The following is an 18,790-nucleotide window of genomic DNA, read 5'->3' on the forward strand; positions in this document are numbered from 1 at the left end:
TGAGTTTATTTTCTTAATGAGTTATAGGTGTGTTTTGAGAATAAACCAATTAGAGTCTCATCGCCGATTCCCTTTAAGAGCCAGCTGCATTGCGCCATAAGCGCATTCGCTATTTACAGGACGCAAAGTAAGTCTAAGTGGAAAAAATGACCGTTTCACTAGCAAACAGTTAACAGTTTTTTTTTAACAGAAAACTTAAACAGAGCATCTACTGTGTGAGAATGAGAGATAATGAATCTACTTTCACATTCGCTCTTGGATAGGGAAACCTTTTACGCACAGACATCAATTAGTCTATAAATAAATAATTTTGTTTGTTAAGCGCAAATATTTATTTAAAAACTATTTCTAAATTCAGTTCTAATTTCCAGCAAACGAATAAATGAATAATAATAACAAAGTGTGCTCAATAACCTAAGTTATATCCTAAAACACATGCTGTGCCCCATATGATCTAAAACCTGACAGGTAGGCAAATCTAAGCTTGTTTTTAATAAAACAAATATAAATATGGATATAATAAATAATAGTGCTAATAATAATAACATTATACAAAAGCAAATTGTTATGAATGAACTGAAAAAGCCTCCCGAGATGAAGAAGACATAAAAGCAGTGATTTTTCATATTTATGTAGGCTAGAAAATAATGTTTTGTAATATTTTAATCCTTTATATTTATATCCTCTATCTATTCTTATTATATCCTATATATATATATATATATATATATATATATATATATATATATATTCTTAATATTTAAATGTTTTCATATGTAAAGATATTTGCCTATTGCACTCTTGTGCGTATTAAGCAGTGCGTAATCGAGGTGCAACTCTGCGCTGGAGTTTAGACCGGGTTTGTTTTGGTCTAATGAAAAATCTATTTTAGTTTCTCAAAATAGCAAGGCGCCAGCAGTGCGCCTCAGAATGCCTCCCTTTTTAGACCAGAACGTCTATGGGCGCACATATGAGCGCTAATGCATTTGCTATTTAAACAGCGTAGTGCAACACCTCAAAACGACTCTTGCACCAAGCTGAAACTAGCAAAAGACTATAGCGCTGCGCCTTGCGCCACATTGTGCCAGGTGTACTGTATGATAGGGCCCCAAGACTTTAACCTACAGGACAAACTGTCGATGGATTATCCTAAGCATAATAACACAGTTTTCAACTTTCAGGGCATGCTCACACTAAATACAGTTGCCTTAAACCTTGCTGAAGCGTGACTGTCCCCCTTCCCCTCTTCCCCGAAGGCCTGCACTCAAGCTACATTTTGCCTTCTGAGCCACAGCACACTTACGTCATTGATGAGGTGACTGTTCAGTTTAACACGAAGAGAAGCATTCTCTTTTGACACTCAAGAGATTTGCATTTTTATTAACATTTGACAGTTCACTTTCATTGAAAAGTACGAATGATTAGTGGTCTCACTTTATTTTGATGGTCCGTTTGTTGAATTTAGGAGAGATTAATCAGTAAGTCGACTAATAATTAAATAGACCATCAAAATAAACTGTTACCTGATTAGTAAATCCATATGAAACAGTCCCCTAAAAGTGACGTCACCTCTTCAGTTTCGCACTCAGGCACGCTTTGCGCTCACATTACAAGCGTACCGCACCTGAGCCTGAACCACGCTCAGGAACACCTCTCCCAACCAGACCAGGGCCGGCCAACTTAATGCCTTGGCCCGATTCGGAGCACTCATTGGGAAACGTGCCCATGCATGATGTGGTAATCACTTGAATGTGTTCTTGTCCACAAAAAGAATGACCAAAATCACTTCAGAAGAAAGAAAGCAGTAGAATCAAGGACAGACATCTGAAGATGGCAGTTATAGGGGGCTTGGGAAGTCTTGCACCGTATGTTAAATCGCAAGTAAAAAATCTAGGAGTTATCTTTGATTCTGAGCTTTGTCTAGAAAAACAAATTAGCTCAGTGGTTAAGAATAGTTATTATCAGCTGAGGATCATCTCCAGACTCAAATCCATTCTTTCCTTTCAAGATCTGGAAAAGGTCATACATGCTTTTATCACGTCCCGCCTAGACTATTGCAATTCTTTATATGTTGGTCTCCCCCAATCCTCATTGGCACGGTTTCAGTTGGTTCAAAATGCGGCAGCTAGACTTTTAACAGGCACCAAACAACATGCTCATATCTCTCCAGTTTTAGCATCCATTCATTGGCTTCCTGGTAATTTTAGAATTCAGTTCAAGATTTTACTTATTGTTTTTAAAGCACTGAATGGGCAAGCACCTTCTTATATATCAGAGCTCATTAACTTACAGTCAACTCCTCGGTCTCTTAGGTCCTCAAATAAAATTTTACTTCAAATTCCTCGGTCACGACTTAAATTGAAAGGGGATAGAGCCTTTGCAGTCGCTGCTCCTTTTTTGTGGAACCAGCTGCCACCGGATATTACAAGTGCTTCTTCTCTCTCTATTTTTAAGTCTAGATTTAAGACACATTTTCATTGTATTGCATTCATAGGCTTTTAATCTTTATTGTGGTTGTTGCTGTAATACTTTTTTTCCTATTATTACTTTTATTGTTTTTTTTTACTCTTTTAGAGTGTGTGCTATGGTTTTGTTCAGCACTTTGGTCAGTGCCAAACTGAAGTAAATGTGCTTCATAAAAAAACTTTACTTACTTACTTACTTGTAGATTGCAAGTGGGTATTTTTCTGATTTTCTGATTTCTGATTATTCTGATTTTTCTGAAGTCAGTTGTTAGCACATGTAACGGTGGCCAGTTAGTAAGTAGGTTCAGGTAAACCTCAATGTTTCTAGTCCTTTAACAGGCCGGCGGTCGTTTCTGTGCGTAGTTTGCATGTTCTTCCCGTGCTCACGTGGGTTTTCCCTGGGTCTTCCGGTTTCCTCCCACATTCCACAAACATGCACAACAAGTGAATTGATCAATCTAAATTTAGCACTACAGACGATCACTCATCCTGCAGCATATCTCTTCATAGCATTCATTTAAGTCATCAGCTCTTATCAAGGGGAGTTGTCAAGATCTACCTGAGCTCAAAGCTCCTCTCTCGCCCTGCAAATGGGAGGGACCCCAGGGCTCAAGGACCTTTTGAGCTAAGGGCTCTCTTCCGGGACAGCTTGCCAAACTTGCTTATAATCAATCATCAGCTAAGTGTGAACTCTTGAAATATCCTTTTGCAACGACATACAATTTTTCATTCTAAATTCATTTCTGCTTTCTGTACCTCTGTCTCCTATGTCTCCTTTATCCCCTTTCATGTGTTCCATGTCCACATCACTCATATTTCCAGGTGGCCCCTGTAGACCCGGCTCTCCTCTCTCACCCTTGGTGCCTAAATCACCAAAGTCTCCTCTGATGCCAGGCATACCTGGGTCACCTGAAAGAGGCACAATAATGTCATTAATAATGCCATGACACTGTAATAAGTAACACAACAGATCCTTTTTCTATCCAAATAATAGCAATTGTAGGGCGTCAAAGTGGCGCAGTGGATAGCACGGTCGCCTCACAGCAAGAAGGTCGCTGGTTTGAGCTCTGGCATTTCTGTGTGGAGTTTGCATGTTCTCCCTGTGTTTGCATGGGTTTCCTCCGGGTGCACCGGCTTTCCCCACAGTCCAAAGACAGTATAGGTGAATTGAATAAACTACATCGGCTGTAGTGTATGTGTGTGAATGCAAGAGTGTATGGGTGTTGGGTTGTGGCTGGAAGATCCTCCGCTGCTTAAAACATATGCTGGATAAGTTGGTGGTTCATTCCGCTGTGGTGATCCCATATTAATAAAGAGACTTAGCCGAAAAAAAATGAATGAATGAATGATAGAGATTGTTTCTATTGTGTGTTCACATACCCTTTTGCCCAGGATCTCCAGGATTTCCAACTAAACCTTGAAATCCTGGTGGTCCTGCCATTCCCATGATTCCAATTTCTCCTTTAGGACCTGAAAAACAAATTCAAATATGAATTCTTTTGAGCAACAAAAAATCAGCATCTAATAGGCTTTATTAGATGGCAAGGAGTAAACACTCACCACGTTCGCCAGGAAAGCCATCTTTTCCAGGAACTCCTGGTTGCCCAGGCAAACCCTTTGATCCTGGTAGACCTGGGACACCAGGGCTACCTCTGTCTCCTGGAGGGCCAGGCATGTCCAAACCAGGTAGTCCTTGATAACCCTTGTCACCCTTTATTCCAGACTGGCCTGGGACATTACCAAGACTTGTCACAAACTATGTCAAATGTGAACATCTGGGCATGTAAGTGTGGGTGCTAGTTAATAGAAACATCTTACCAATAGGTCCAGGGCCTCCAGGTGGCCCCAGTGGTCCAGGAGCTCCAGGTTCTCCAAGTCCTGGAGGACCTGGTGGCCCTAGTGCACCATGGACTCCAGGTGGTCCAGGGTTACCTGCAAAAGTAACAAAATTAATCAGGAGCTATTATAACACTTTTAATTACCCCCTACATTTTTATAAACCATCAATCATACACAGTCCCATAATAATAGAAGATTATAATATAACTCCCTTTCTATACCTAACTGTCAATCTTTGTTCCTATTCTCCCCTATGGTCATAAGCTTTGGGTCATGACCGAAAGAACAAAATCTCGGAAACAAGCGGCTGAAATGAGTTTCCTTTGTAGGGTGGCAGGGCGCACTCTTATAGACAGTGTGAGGAGCTCTGTTACCCTGGAGGAGTTCGGAGTAGAGCCCTTGCTCCTCCACATCGGGAGAGGTCAGCTGAGGTAGCTCGGGCATCTGTTTCGGATGCCTCCGGGACTCCTACCTAGGCAGATGTTCCAGGCATGTCCCACCAAGAGAAGGTCTCGGGGAACACCCAGGACACGCTGGAGGGATTATATCTCTTGGTTAACCTGGGAATGCCTCGGGATCCCCCCGGAGGAGCTGGAGGAAGTGTCTGGGCAGAGGGAAGTCTGGAGTTCTCTCCTAAGACTGCTACCCCCGCGACCCAGGCCCGGATAAGCGGATGAAAATGACATGATATGATGACAACTGTACCTTTAAGTCCTTGAGGTCCAGGTGGCCCAGTACGTCCTTCTGTTCCAGGAACCCCTGGCATTCCAGTATTACCCTTTTCCCCTGGAAATCCTGGCACTCCTGGTAGACCTGTAGTACCCTTAGGACCAGGAAGACCCCTGCCAGGTTCACCCTGCACATAATATGGATCATAGTCAATGAACAAAGTCAAATAATTTATATTTTCTATAAAAAGAGCAATACTTGAATATCTGAATGACATCCACCATCATACTTTTTGACCAGGTGTTCCTGCGCGACCAGGTAAGCCATCCTGACCTGGTTCGCCAGACTCTCCTGGGATTCCACTTGGTCCTGGAATACCAGAGTACCCTAGCAGAAGAAAATATGGTCAATTAGAAAGACATCTAGATAAATGATATAACTTAAACATTTTGACACCCATTTATGCAAAGTAATTTTCACTAAAATCAGCAACACTAACAGCTAAAATGTGCATTTGCCAGAACATAACGTTTCTGTTATTTTCTTTTTTTAAAGGGGCTACTGAAGCATTGTTGCCATTGCATTTTGCACATTCAACCATGAAGCAGAGTTTGCAGAAATGGACGGAACACAAAATGATCACACTCAGTGAGGCACCACAGTAAGTCATTAATATGCCATAGGAACTGTGTTCCTTTGTATATGTTCATTCTCAACAAGGGGCTTAGTTGCAGTGTCCAAAAAAATGCAGCATTGACTGACATGGAGAGCTACAATCAGCCTCACCATGATTTCTACATCATAAAGGGAACCCGCTGTCAGAAACATTCTCTAATTCCTATTACTTGCTGAACTGGTGCATTATTTACTAACCAAACAAACCAAGGTTTGATTGCTAGTATTAAGAATGATCTCAGGTTACGGTTAAAAAAAATAGTGTCAAGTGCAGATTATTCAGAATGTCCCACCTAAGTGACATCACTGATATCAATCTGTAATCAGCAGTGAAATCAGTTTAAAAGATACAGTTGCATTTCCTCTTTAATCATAAACAGACTGTTATAGTTTGGCATTTGCAGTTTACCTTTTGGCCCCGGGGGTCCTGGAAGTCCAATTCCTGGCAGTCCAGGGTCACCTTTATCTCCAGGGAATCCTGGAACCCCACGTTCACCTGGAAATCCTCTATCACCTGGGCAACAAAAGAGAAATCAACATAATCAATTTTGCCTTGTAGAAATGATTGCAGTTACTGAGAAGGATGATACAATCATATCCATTAAATGTACCTTGAAGACCAGGTCTACCACTCTCTCCACGAGGCCCTGGGGCACCCTGAGGCCCAGGTAAACTTATGACTTTTCCAGCTTCACCTTTAGCTCCTACAAAAAAAAAAAAAAAAATAGGGATTAGGGCTTTACTAAAGAACAGTAAACCTCTAGATAAATTTTAAATCACTGACCTTGTAGTCCTGGCCTTCCTGGTGCACCAGGGAATCCTGCAGATCCCTTATCTCCAGGTTGACCTGGCCGACCTATACCTGGTTCACCTGGGGGACCTCTTTCGCCTGGAGGGCCAGGAACTCCAAAATCTCCATCTGGGCCACGATCACCCTTAATTCCGAATTTAGCCTAACCATAGAAAATATAATCAATAAATCAGACATTTCTACGAATAATAAAATATTGTAGAAGAGACAACAGAACTTGGTGCACTAGAAAAAAAGACACAAAAGAGAAGTATAATTGGCATATGTCTAAGAGTTAGCACGTACAGGCTCTCCCTTGGTTCCAGGATATCCTGGTCGTCCATCTTTTCCTGGGAGCCCATCAACACCCGGGAATCCTCTGTCTCCAGTAGTACCAGGTAAGCCCTTATCTCCCTTCAGCCCAGGAGCCACAAATATATCACCAGGTTCACCTTGAGCACCAGGTTTACCCATCAAACCTGGAGCACCATTAAAACCCTACAAAATACACAAAAACATGCAAAATAGGAAATTGTAAGATTCCAAAATGTTTTACAGTATATCTACATTTATATTTTGCACAGAGCAAATCTGTATCTATTCTAAATTATTTATTGTTAAATTACAATGCAAAATAAACTTACAGCATTTCCAGCTGGCCCACTGGGCCCTGGCAAACCCTTCTCGCCTTTAATACCTGCTGGTCCAGGAAAACCTGAAATAAAAACATCCAATATCATGCATAATCCAAGAATAAAACTATATACTAAAACTGGGTTTTTCAAAGACTAAGACAGTGGGCCTCCCTTTTGACACAACTTATCCATTGGCGCCCCCTCCTCCCAAACATGCACGCACGCGCACACACACACACACACACACACACACACACACAAATTCTGGAGGATTTCTTGCTGCCTCATCATGCTTGGTTTCAAGGTGTCGCCGAAGTTTAGCGGGTCTCATGCTGTCATTAGCCAAAATATCTTGACAAACCACACATAAAGGTCGTGGTTCATCTGCTGGTCCTGTCCACGTAAATCCTAAACTCAAATACTGATAATCATATCGTCGTCTTTTGGGTTTAAGCCCTGAACTTGAAGGCTTTGAATCGGGGGTCTCAGAAACCGATTCATTGCATTAGCAGCATGATTAGCAGGCATATACCTGTAATGGCGGGCTTGTCAAACAGAAGCGAATTCACAGCTATGGCCTTCTGGGTAAAAAAGGTTTTCTTATTTTTAACGTATTATTTTTTTAGCTTTGTTTACTTAAAACGTTTAAAAATACTAAAAATACATATAATAATTAAACTTAATAATTATATTTTTATTATATAACATTTTTTCCCGCGCCTCCCCTGACATGCTCTGGCGCCCCCCAGGGGAGGCGCAGCTCACACTTTGAAAACCCCTGTACTAAAACAAAGCCTTGCTCATTGCTTCTTACCTTGCAGACCCTTTGGCCCTTGAGGACCAGGCAAACCAGGGGGACCAAAAGCATTGCACTCTGTGCATGTTTCACCTTGATCACCTGTATGAGTAGAGCAGTTCAGAAGTGATTTAGAGGAATCAAAACTACAGTGAACAAATGACTGACCTAATGTCTCTCACCTTTCTGTCCCACCTCTCCTTGCAACCCTGGAGGTCCCGGAGGGCCTGGAGCTCCTTTTGTAACATCACATTCCTCATCTAAAATAATAACACAGTGTCACTCTGAACTTGATAATAAATGGAACAACACAAGCCTCTTCACACATGGTGCCATTTGCTTTGCACTTGAAAACAAAACTATGACAAGTTGATATCAAAACCTGACATGATCATTTGTGTTTATTATGCTCTTACTAATAGGTCCTGGCGGTCCGGGTGGGCCAGGTTGCCCATCAGTTCCTTTGGGACCTGGAAAAGACCGTCCATCGGCTCCTTTTTCTCCTTTCCTGCCAATCTCTCCAGGGAAGCCAGGTGGTCCAGGAGGACCCTCGATATATCTGCCTGCAGTCAATCATGATCACGAGGCAAAGAATCATTATTGTGAACTACAGTGCTACAAAATGCTAACCTAATCCTATCAAAGTGTTTTTTTCTCTCACCTGGGGGACCAGGAGCTCCTGGCTCTCCTTGAAAACCTGATATATTTAAAAGCAGATGAACAGATAATAAGACTGAGCAATCTGACAAAGACAACCACACATGGACAAAGACATTATACAGACATTACCTGTTTCTCCTTCTGCTCCAGGGAGGCCTGGAGGACCAGGAGGGCCAGGAGAACCAGCACCCTGTAAGTTAATTATTATAATTTGTTTCCACCAGTATATGACATTGTACTAAGTGCATGATGTTTAGAAGCAGTATAGGACTTGTTATCGTTCAGTACAGTTTTAGATGATAGATTTAGATAACACGTACATATCCTGGTGGCCCTCTTTCTCCTTTGTCACCCTGAACAATGAACACAAATTGTGAGTAAAATAAATTAAATAGGTCAAATCATTTATATATCCTTGATAAACAATAATAATGAAATTTCTTACCTTGAAGCCATCAAGCCCAGGATTACCAGGGAAGCCGATTTCCCCCTATCACAAAAGTGTTCAAAAATAATAAGTGTGGCCAAAGTATTTGAAATTAAAAAACACGTACAAGTAGCTAATGCTACACTTGATCATGAGATCTGAAATCTTTATCTAAGATTAATATGCTCTACCTTTTCTCCACTCTGTCCATCTTTCCCTGGTTTTCCCTTTGAAAAAAATGAAATACATAAATTGAAGCTCAGATTTTCAACAGCCATTTCTAAGAAAAAAAAAACAAACAAACATGCAATGTAATGCAAATGATCAGATATTCTTGCTTACACATAAGGCCAATATGCTAAATGAATAATCTCAAATCCTTCTATAGAACCATAATTATCACTTTAGGCTTGTTTCAAACAGCTCAAGTGCTGCTGTATGATGTTTCCTGATATTTCATTGCATTCAATAACGTTAGTTAGCTTACTATTCACAGAAGTCATGCTAAAATGAATAAGCATTCATTAAACGATTTATAAATCTATATAAATCACATAAAAAAATAAGTTGTCATCCATAATCACCCCATCTTATAAGTGGAAAATATTGCATGAAACAAAACTAAGCCTTCAGACGCCCCTTATAAATTTACATTTCTTTAACTCAGCATTTTTTTTTATTATTAATCTGATGATATAAAGAAAAATGTTAGAAAAGAATAACTAATTTTGAACCCCATAGAACATGTGACAAAACTTTGAGGGCCATAGCTGACAAATTAAAGATTGCATGTATTGTTTAGATCAGAGATGCCCGATTTTTGGCCCGTGGTAATCTTTGATTTGGCCCACCATGCCATCTGAGAATGGTTTAGAATGTTTTATTTTAAATTTAATGTCACGTTATATTTGTTTGCTTTATTGTTAATGTATAAAACAATCTGAAATTAAATGTTTTAATGGAAATGGTGTAATTTAATCAAATTTTGTTTCAAATATATACGAATCAAGCGAATTCTGCCTTTGCGAATCAAGCCAAAGGCAGAATTCTGCTTGACAGCATTGAACTTGTGTTATAAATGTGATTGTTTATTCTTTTATTGCAATAAGCTAGAATTTAAAAAGTTATACTGCATTAGTTAATACAATCCAAAGTGATGTGATATATATATATATATATATATATATATATATATATATATATGTTTATATATAATATCATGAAATGAATTTGGAAATTACCCATGGCAATTTTAATCTTAAAAGCATGGCAGCTAGCTCTCTGCAACTTCCACATGGTAGCCCACTAAAGCTAAGCAGGGCTGTGCTTGGTCAGTACTTGGACGGGAGACCACATGAGAAAGCTGGGTTGCTGCTGGATGTAGTGTTAATGAGGCCAACCCGCGGTCTGTGTAGGTTCTAATGCCCCAGTATAGTGATGGCGACTCTATACTGCTCAGTGAGTGCTGTCTTTTGGATAAACGTTAAACCGAGGTCCTGACTCTCTGTGGTTGTTAAAAAGAGTAGGGGTTTAACCCCCACATCCTGGCAAAAATTGCCCACTGGCCTCTGTCCATTATGGCCTTCTAACCCTCCCAATATCATAATTGGCTTCATCACACTGCTCCGCTCCACTAATCAGCTGGTGTGTGGTGTACGGTCTGGGGCATGGTGGTGGTAGTGGATGAAGAAGTTCCCCCTTATGTATAAAGTTCTTTGAGTGCCCAGAAAAGCTTTCTATAAATGTAAGAAATTATTATTATTATTATTATTATTATTATTATTATTGTTATTATTATTATTATTATTATTATTATTAAATGGTTTTTGGCCCTTTATGCAAAACAATTTGGGCACCCCTGGTTAAAATAAACATGCAGGTGTGTTCTTGTAAATGCCACTTACTATTGGCCCTGGTGGTCCTGGTTCACCTTTTATTCCATGCTGATGTGGTGCACAGGAACCCTTGGTGCAAAAACAAAAAGAATTATTCCTATTCCTTAAATTTTTGTAGACTAAGATGCAAATGGTAGAATCACTAAAGATCAGATATGCATACACAATATATACTTATTACATAAATGAATTATTAATGTCTTTAATGTTGGATTTTAAAATAAAATATTACTACTAATTACTATGAAACACTTAACTATTTGTATTAGTTTATGTGTGCCACTTACTTTGTCTCCTTTGTCTCCAGTAGAGCCTGTCTCACCCTAGAAAACATGCAAGACATATGGAATACTCAGCAATGTAATGCTATCTAAAGCCGCACACAAAAATAAATTTGTTTTACTAAATATTTGATGATGTACCGGTGGTCCAGGAAGATAAAGTGTTGTAGCAGGGCCTTCGTATTCCTCTGACCTTCCTGGAGGACCTGGGGGGCCGGTTAAACCTCTTTGTCCCTGATAAGAGGAGCCAGGAATAATGATTAAAATTATTGAGATCTAAACCAGGAAATGTGACTGTTGTGATGATGCAACATTGGAAAAATTACAATAATATGCACATTGTTTATATCAGTATTTCTTAACTAGATCCTGGAGGACCATCAGCTTTGCACATCTACCATGTCTCCTTAACCAAACACACCTGATTTAGATCATCAGCAGAGACTGAAAAACTTGTAATAGGTGTGACAGGCAAAGGAGACATCCAAAGTGTTGGTTGTCCTTCAGGAATGCGGTTGGAAAACATTGGTTCATGACATACTGTATAGCCAACTTCTAATCATGTTTAACACTAAGAAGCACACAAATATAACTCTAGTTCGCTAACTTTTCCTAGATTTGCGTGCATTTCATTCTAACATTGTTATTTTACAAATTACAAAGCACAAAAGAGTTTTTAATATTCATACTTTGATCATACTGATCAAATTGGGCGCATGCATGTGTCCGCTATTTTTTTTCTGTGCTTTTGAATATGCATGCCTCTGTTGCCTAGCATCGTTCTGATAACAAAAACATGACTTTCATATATGAAAAAAAGATAATTTTACTTCAGACTTGTCTTTCAAACTTTTATGAAACACATTTTCATTTTGGAAAAAGAAAATGTTGCTTTCCCGCTTGTCAGACAAAGTGAGGCACACTACTTTGGAGGCAGTCTAATTTGTACACAAATACAAGCTATATTACAGAAATTTAAGGTAATAACTTTGCAAAATATGATGGCAGACATTCAAATATTAAATAGAAAATCTCTTTGAATATAGGCTTTGAATATAAATATGATCATTAAAAATTAAAAATTTAATTTGGTACAATTGAATATGAATGGTGAGAATTGCCTCTATTCAATTCTAGTAGTTATAAAGTTCAGGTATGAAACAGAAAGTATTTCACACTGGTAAGGGAAAAAATAGCATTAATTTGAGTGAGGAATACTTTTTTGTTTTCATTATTGATTTTTATAATGAGAAAAGTCCATTCAGGGGGAAAAACTGCACATATGCAAACAAGAATGTGTTTATAATAATATAGTGTGAAAGTATATTAGGCAGGATTAACAGTTCAAGGTGTGGTAAGTTTGACACCCAGTGGTTAAACAAGGTATTGCACACCTAGTTCAAAACACATGCAAGCACAGGTTGCCAGCTTGACGACAACAACAGCAGACTGTCAGAGATGAGGGCTGATTTAAACTCTGTTCTAAATTAAAGAAATGGCACGCGATAGAGGGAATATTTTCCATATTACATTTTTTTTTGTTCTAACAAACACCTGAAACTAATATTTTAAAGATGGTTTCTGTTTCTTGCAGCTGATCAACTGGACAAACTGACAATGATAACCTCAGGTACACCTCAAGTGCTTTATTCAGTGTTAAATGCTAATAATATGAGCTTGAGTGCCATTTTACATGACATTTTGTTGTCAAAATAAAAGCAGCAGCAGATAGTTCACCTCTGGTCTTGAAAATATAATAAACTGTTTGAAAGTAAACTTTAGAACTGTGAGTCGGAGCAAATAAACAAGCTGTCTAATAATTCAGGGGGCTAATAATTCTCACTTCAACTGTATGTATCTGTTCCCGATTTCTCTCATTGATTATGGCACTCGATGTGACTATGCTAATTTTTAATCAGCAATCAATTTTTAAAGCTATTAAACTTTAAAGTAACTCACATTACATTTTTTTAAAAAAGTAACCCAAATAATAATACTTTGTTTTTGATGCATTGCTTTACTTGTTGTAAAGTAATATTATTACATAACTCGCATTAATTGTAATGCATTACCCCAACACTGATATATTGCAAGTGCCACGACACTGTAAGAAAATCTAGAACTCACCTTTTCCCCTTTCTCACCAATAAAGGTCAGCTTGTCACCCTGCAAAACATCAAGTAAGACAGACACTAGTTATCAGGTAAGACAATCACTAGCCACTATTCACTTTTAGAGACCAAACACAAACCCTTACCGGCTCTCCTTTTTGTCCAGGATCACCTGGTCTTCCCTTAAAGCAAAATAGCATGATGTGAGATCCGAGACGGAGTTCACTATGTTAATTGATTGTGCATTAAGCTGTTATTTGTTTCAGAGATTTGAGCCTAAGACTCACCGGAGGTCCATAAGGTCCAGGTGGACCAACAGGCCCTTGTTGTCCAGCATTACCTTTTTGACCCTAAAATTAGAAAAGAGAATAAATTATTTTTTGGAAACAGTGAATATATGTGTACAAATAGGAAACACAGAGAAATGCATTAAATAAAAAAATATGCTTACTGGGAAACCGTGTTGTCCTGGCAAGCCTCTGTCTCCTTTTAGAGGGATGGGTAATCCAATAACACCACCTGGATCCCCCTGTGAAAGTGAAATTTAGTACACACACAAGTTTGATTCAGTTACTTGACAGAGGATCTCAACACTTTATATAAAGTTTCCAATTGGTTAACAATAGATCATTAATAATGAGCAGTGAATATGCTTTTTGGGCAAACTTTTTGGGCAAACAAAGAAAAAAATTCTTTGTACTGCCTTCAATTTAAAGTTTACTTCACTTAAACTGTGATATTTAGTGGATATAAGTGTATTTATTTAATTCAAAATGTATTTGTTTTTATTTACACATATTTGTATTATATAAAACTCGGTTGTTTGAAGCAGTTCAATTAACTAATATATAGGAGATCAGCTGACACTTTTTGCTTTAAGTCTAATAAGTTTACCCAAGTAAAGCTTTAATATATATAGACCTTTTTCTTGGCTGCTGCATGGAGGGCACCATAGTGACCAGCGTCTTAAGGTAGAATGTTTAGAACTTCCGCTTACAATAGGTAATTTGCAATCCGAAAATGGGTTTCAATAGCGCTTTGAGTGGATTACGGAGTGATTTTGTGACACACAACTTTGAAAAGTGTTAAAGCCGTTATAATCTTTCAGATGTGGTTCAAGCGTGAGAGAAAATGTTCTCCTAGGTCACGTGTCTTCCGTCAGAAATTTGTGTGTGTGTGTGTTCCCGATTTGTCAGCTGTTAGTTCAGCAGCTCTTCAATGCGTGCTCCAACTATTGTTTCAAAGCTGTCCAAATGTGACTGTTTATACGTATCAGCTGCCGAACTGAAGATCTGCGCATACACGCAAAGCACAAGGGGAATTTTGGCTTTCTAAAAAAAAGGTCTATACAGTGAGTGACACTTCAAATGGACCATTATCGCCACAAGTGGCACCGCCGCCACACTAAAGGATAAAGAACATGTTTTTTTAGGTGTAACAGCAGTTTGCGATTATGCCACCAGAGGGCACAAAGGGATGGAATCCAAATGGACAGAAATATACAATAGCTGTAAATACCCTGCTAAAGAAGTTCTTTTAGTATTATCTTGTATGCATTAGCTTGCAGTGAAACAAATTAGACAGACTTTGAAAACAGTTACACCGTGCATGCTGACTGAATAGCAAAGCGTTTTTTTTTTTTTTTTTGCCCTTTGTTATTCCTTCAGAATGACAGACATTTAATTAGCTTTATTAAACACATCTTGTCCTGTGCTGTTTTAACAAATGCCATCACAATCTGTGCTTAATTTATCTATTTGTTTGCTTATTTTTGGGATTTTGTCATAATCTAAATAAAACCAAAGGATTTAGAAATCAAACATTATTTTCACCCCAACACAATTTAATAGGGCACTATAAAGGCTAAAGAACTTAATTCCTATATTTGCTTAATTTTTGCAGCCTAGTGCTATGCTTCTCACCATGAATTGCATATTTTCTAAAACACACTGTATAATTTAAAAGCATGTTTATCTCTAAGAAAACCAAAACAACCAAACAAAATTATATTTAAATTGAACACATCATATAAGGTTTACATACAGTACCGTCCTATCTAGTATTGTGAAAAAGTAAAGCTGAAAATTTATGGTTAAATCACCACCCAGCCGTCAAAAGCTGCACGCGCACTCACTGCAAAAAATGCTTTTCTTACTTAGATTTTTTGTCTTGTTTCTAGTCCAAATATCTAACAATTCCTAAATCAAGAAGAATTTTCTAGACAAGCAAAACATACTGTCTTGTTTTGAGAAATAATAGGCCAATATTTAGTGAGTTTTTCCTTAAAACAAGCAAAATAATCTGCCAATGGGGCAAGCAAAATAATCTTACATCAAAAGAAAAAACAAGATTAATTTGCTTACCCCATTGGCAGATTATTTTGCTTGTTTTAATGAAAAACTCACTTAATATTGGCATTTAATTTCTCAAAACAAGACAATTTGTTTTGCTTGTCTAGAAAATGCTTCTTAATATAAGAAATTTTAGATATTTAGACTAGAAATAAGACAAAAAAATCTAAGCAAGAAAAGCATTTTTTGCAGTGTTACTACTGCCACAGCGACAGCAAGCATTTGACTAGGGAACATATTGAAATGTTAACATCTGTAAGTTATGTCAACACATTCAATCTTGATCATTTAACTTTACTTAAAATTTTAAGCTGTGATAAGTAATTGGTCGCAATCATTTATAGGGATTTACAATGACCATTAGGGATCCTTCATGCTTCGTTTGCTTTAAGTTCACTGTTTAAACATAATTTCTATTAGAATGTTGGTAATAGTATATATACTATGTATATATATTATGCTATATACTAACATATATATATATATATATATATATATATATATATATATATATATATATATATATATATATATATATATATATATATGTTGGTAAGAGTTTTTCTGAATGTATTTGTAAGCGAAATATAATTTTTATAGCACAGAAAAAGGAACACAACAGCCTCCTTTTTCTACAACCATGTAGGACAGATTTGTTTTAAATGTACAGTACATTTAGGGTAAACATCAGTGGTAAAATCACTGTGTCAAGTATTGGCTTTAAAGCAGTATTGCTTTGGAATGTACAGCAACTTTAGAACAAGTTCCATACCTTTCCTCCCTTAATACCTGGTATACCCTGTGAAAGATTCAGAAAGACATGTGTTAAATTGAGATTCTGTTAATGGACTGGAATAGCACCTAATATTAAATAATGTGTACAACTGTATGTAATGACACAAAATAAATGTGATAAAAATGGGAAATATTAGAGGCACGTGATATAAAATGAGTCATACCGGTGGTCCCAGCAATCCCGTAATACCTGGGATCCCATCAAATCCTCGCTCCCCCTGCAAAGCACAAATAAATACTCAGTCACACTGAATGTTTTATGATTAACTAAAGACATAGAATTTTTATGTCACATGGATCATGTTAATCGTGGATGGACTAGCAGGTTCATAGGTCTCAAAAACACTCTTTGTACCTTTGTTCCATTGCAGCCTGGGATTCCTTGAGGTCCAGGTGCTCCTTCTAGACCAGGAAGACCCTGACAGAAAAATCATATTATAATGGTTTCTCCGGAAATTCACTGTATTTATACATGTCAATAAAATTTCTTAAAAAAACAAAATCAACTTACTGGAATACCTGGACGTCCTGGGAAACCAGCTTGACCAGGTAGGCCCTACAACACATTTACAGTATATACATGCTAAATGGATAATATTTCCTACACATCTATACACATTCCTACACAAGTTTTGCAGATGAACTTGTAGCTTGACTTTCATTAATAAAAATAATACAGATCAACCAATAACTGAACGATAAACCAGTTGTCTGAAATAGCTCAAATGTGCATCTCATGAAATTTCATTTCAAAAGCACATACAGAAGACAACAGTTGAGTTACAAATCATGACAGTAGATAAACATGCAGGAAACAATCAGTGTCAACAGCTAAATGGAGAAAGAAGAGACAGACAGACAGATGTTCAGATGGACGGATTAGACAGACAGACAGACAGACAGACAGACAGACAGACAGACAGACAGACAGACAGACAGACAGACAGACAGTTAGATAGACAGACAGACAGACAGACAGACAGACAGACAGACAGACAGATAGATAGATAGATAGATAGATAGATAGATAGATAGATAGATAGACAGACAGACAGACAGACAGACAGACAGACAGACAGACAGACAGACAGACAGACAGACAGACAGACAGACATGTTTGGCCACTTACTCTGCTTCCTTTAATTCCTGGTGCTCCTGTCTCCCCTCTGTCACCCTGGTAAAAAAAAATCATTATTATTATATTATGTAAAGAAAGAGAGGAAAGAGATATAGATTCTACATATAACTTAAGGATGTGTTCGGAATTGGTGAAATGTACAATACCTTTGGCCCCATTGACCCTGGAGGGCCCTCATGACCTTGCATTCCAGGAAACCCAACAAGGCCCATCAAACCAGGGAGCCCAACCTCACCCTAATGCGGACAAACAAAAGGTCATGATTTCAATGAGTTTCATCTTCTCCTTTTTACTTATATTTAGATCACACTTAACCATTTTTTTTTTACATTATTTAGCAATAAAGGTCAAAAAATAAAGGTCAACTTATCATCAGTCAGCATTTATTGTATCTGAAGACTGAAGACATTATTTGGCAAAAATACCACCTAGATGTACATTATCTACATTAACTTGCCATAAAAGTAAACAATTAGGCACAAAACATTGATCTGAGTGGTAATAACTCATTAACCCTTTAAATAAACGTAAAGCTTACAGAAACAAAAATGTATTAAAATAAATATTTATTCAGCCAAAAGATGGCGCCAAATAATGAAAAAACAGCATCTTGAAATATAATCACAAAAACATAAATATGAATGCATTCACATCAGTCAAGATGATTTGTAGTATGCAGATGAGCCTGTGCTATAGGTTCCAGTGGTTGTTATTGGGGAATAGCAAAACTTGGAATATCATAATGAACCATTCATTCATTCATTCATTCATTTTCTTTTCAGGCTTAGTCCTTTATTTATCTGGGGTCATGAACCGCCAACTTATCCAGCACATTTTTTACACAGCAAATGCCCTTCCAGCTGCAACCCATCTCTGGGAAACATCCATACACACTCATTCACACTCATACACTACGGACAATTTAGCCTACCCAATTCACCTGTACCGCATGTCTTTGGACTGTTGGGGAAACCAGAGCACCCGGAGGAAACCTACGCGAACGCGGGGAGAACATGCAAACTCCACACAGAAACGCCAACTGACCCAGCCGATGATCGAACCAGCATCCTTCTTGCTGTGAGGTGACAGCACTACCTAATGCTCCACAACGTGGCCTAAGTACTGAACCAATCAGTTAAGTATCCTAGTGATGTGTAATGATGCTAGTTAATGTGTTTACTAATATGATTTAAGAATAACCACTGCAACAAAAAAAAAAAAATTCTCGCTTAAAAGTTTTTGTCTTGTTTCTAGTCCAAATAT

General features: G+C 37.9%; 1 protein-coding gene across 1 annotated transcript in view; it reads right to left on the reverse strand.

The window, feature by feature from the left end:
- Nucleotides 1-18,790, reverse strand: part of col4a1 (collagen, type IV, alpha 1) — a 101,097-nt gene that overhangs the window by 21,030 nt on the left and 61,277 nt on the right. The window contains exons 3-34 of the mRNA XM_087267486.1: nt 17,674-17,763; nt 17,519-17,563; nt 16,901-16,945; nt 16,745-16,807; nt 16,554-16,607; nt 16,367-16,393; nt 13,695-13,772; nt 13,531-13,593; nt 13,390-13,425; nt 13,260-13,298; nt 11,274-11,366; nt 11,139-11,174; nt 10,861-10,920; nt 9,148-9,183; nt 8,975-9,019; nt 8,850-8,882; nt 8,659-8,719; nt 8,531-8,566; nt 8,286-8,432; nt 8,052-8,129; nt 7,888-7,971; nt 7,083-7,153; nt 6,745-6,936; nt 6,433-6,601; nt 6,260-6,352; nt 6,058-6,162; nt 5,263-5,360; nt 5,010-5,160; nt 4,284-4,397; nt 4,026-4,193; nt 3,846-3,935; nt 3,222-3,374 (exon numbers count right to left, since the gene is read on the reverse strand). Of these exons, the coding sequence (XP_087123612.1) occupies nt 3,222-3,374; nt 3,846-3,935; nt 4,026-4,193; nt 4,284-4,397; nt 5,010-5,160; nt 5,263-5,360; nt 6,058-6,162; nt 6,260-6,352; nt 6,433-6,601; nt 6,745-6,936; nt 7,083-7,153; nt 7,888-7,971; nt 8,052-8,129; nt 8,286-8,432; nt 8,531-8,566; nt 8,659-8,719; nt 8,850-8,882; nt 8,975-9,019; nt 9,148-9,183; nt 10,861-10,920; nt 11,139-11,174; nt 11,274-11,366; nt 13,260-13,298; nt 13,390-13,425; nt 13,531-13,593; nt 13,695-13,772; nt 16,367-16,393; nt 16,554-16,607; nt 16,745-16,807; nt 16,901-16,945; nt 17,519-17,563; nt 17,674-17,763 (2,653 nt within the window). The remainder of the gene's footprint in view (nt 1-3,221; nt 3,375-3,845; nt 3,936-4,025; nt 4,194-4,283; nt 4,398-5,009; nt 5,161-5,262; nt 5,361-6,057; nt 6,163-6,259; nt 6,353-6,432; nt 6,602-6,744; nt 6,937-7,082; nt 7,154-7,887; nt 7,972-8,051; nt 8,130-8,285; nt 8,433-8,530; nt 8,567-8,658; nt 8,720-8,849; nt 8,883-8,974; nt 9,020-9,147; nt 9,184-10,860; nt 10,921-11,138; nt 11,175-11,273; nt 11,367-13,259; nt 13,299-13,389; nt 13,426-13,530; nt 13,594-13,694; nt 13,773-16,366; nt 16,394-16,553; nt 16,608-16,744; nt 16,808-16,900; nt 16,946-17,518; nt 17,564-17,673; nt 17,764-18,790) is intronic.

The sequence above is a fragment of the Danio rerio genome, chromosome 9 (assembly GCF_052040795.2).
Source record: "Danio rerio strain M-AB ecotype USA chromosome 9, GRCz13ab, whole genome shotgun sequence".
Lineage (NCBI taxonomy): Eukaryota > Metazoa > Chordata > Actinopteri > Cypriniformes > Danionidae > Danio > Danio rerio.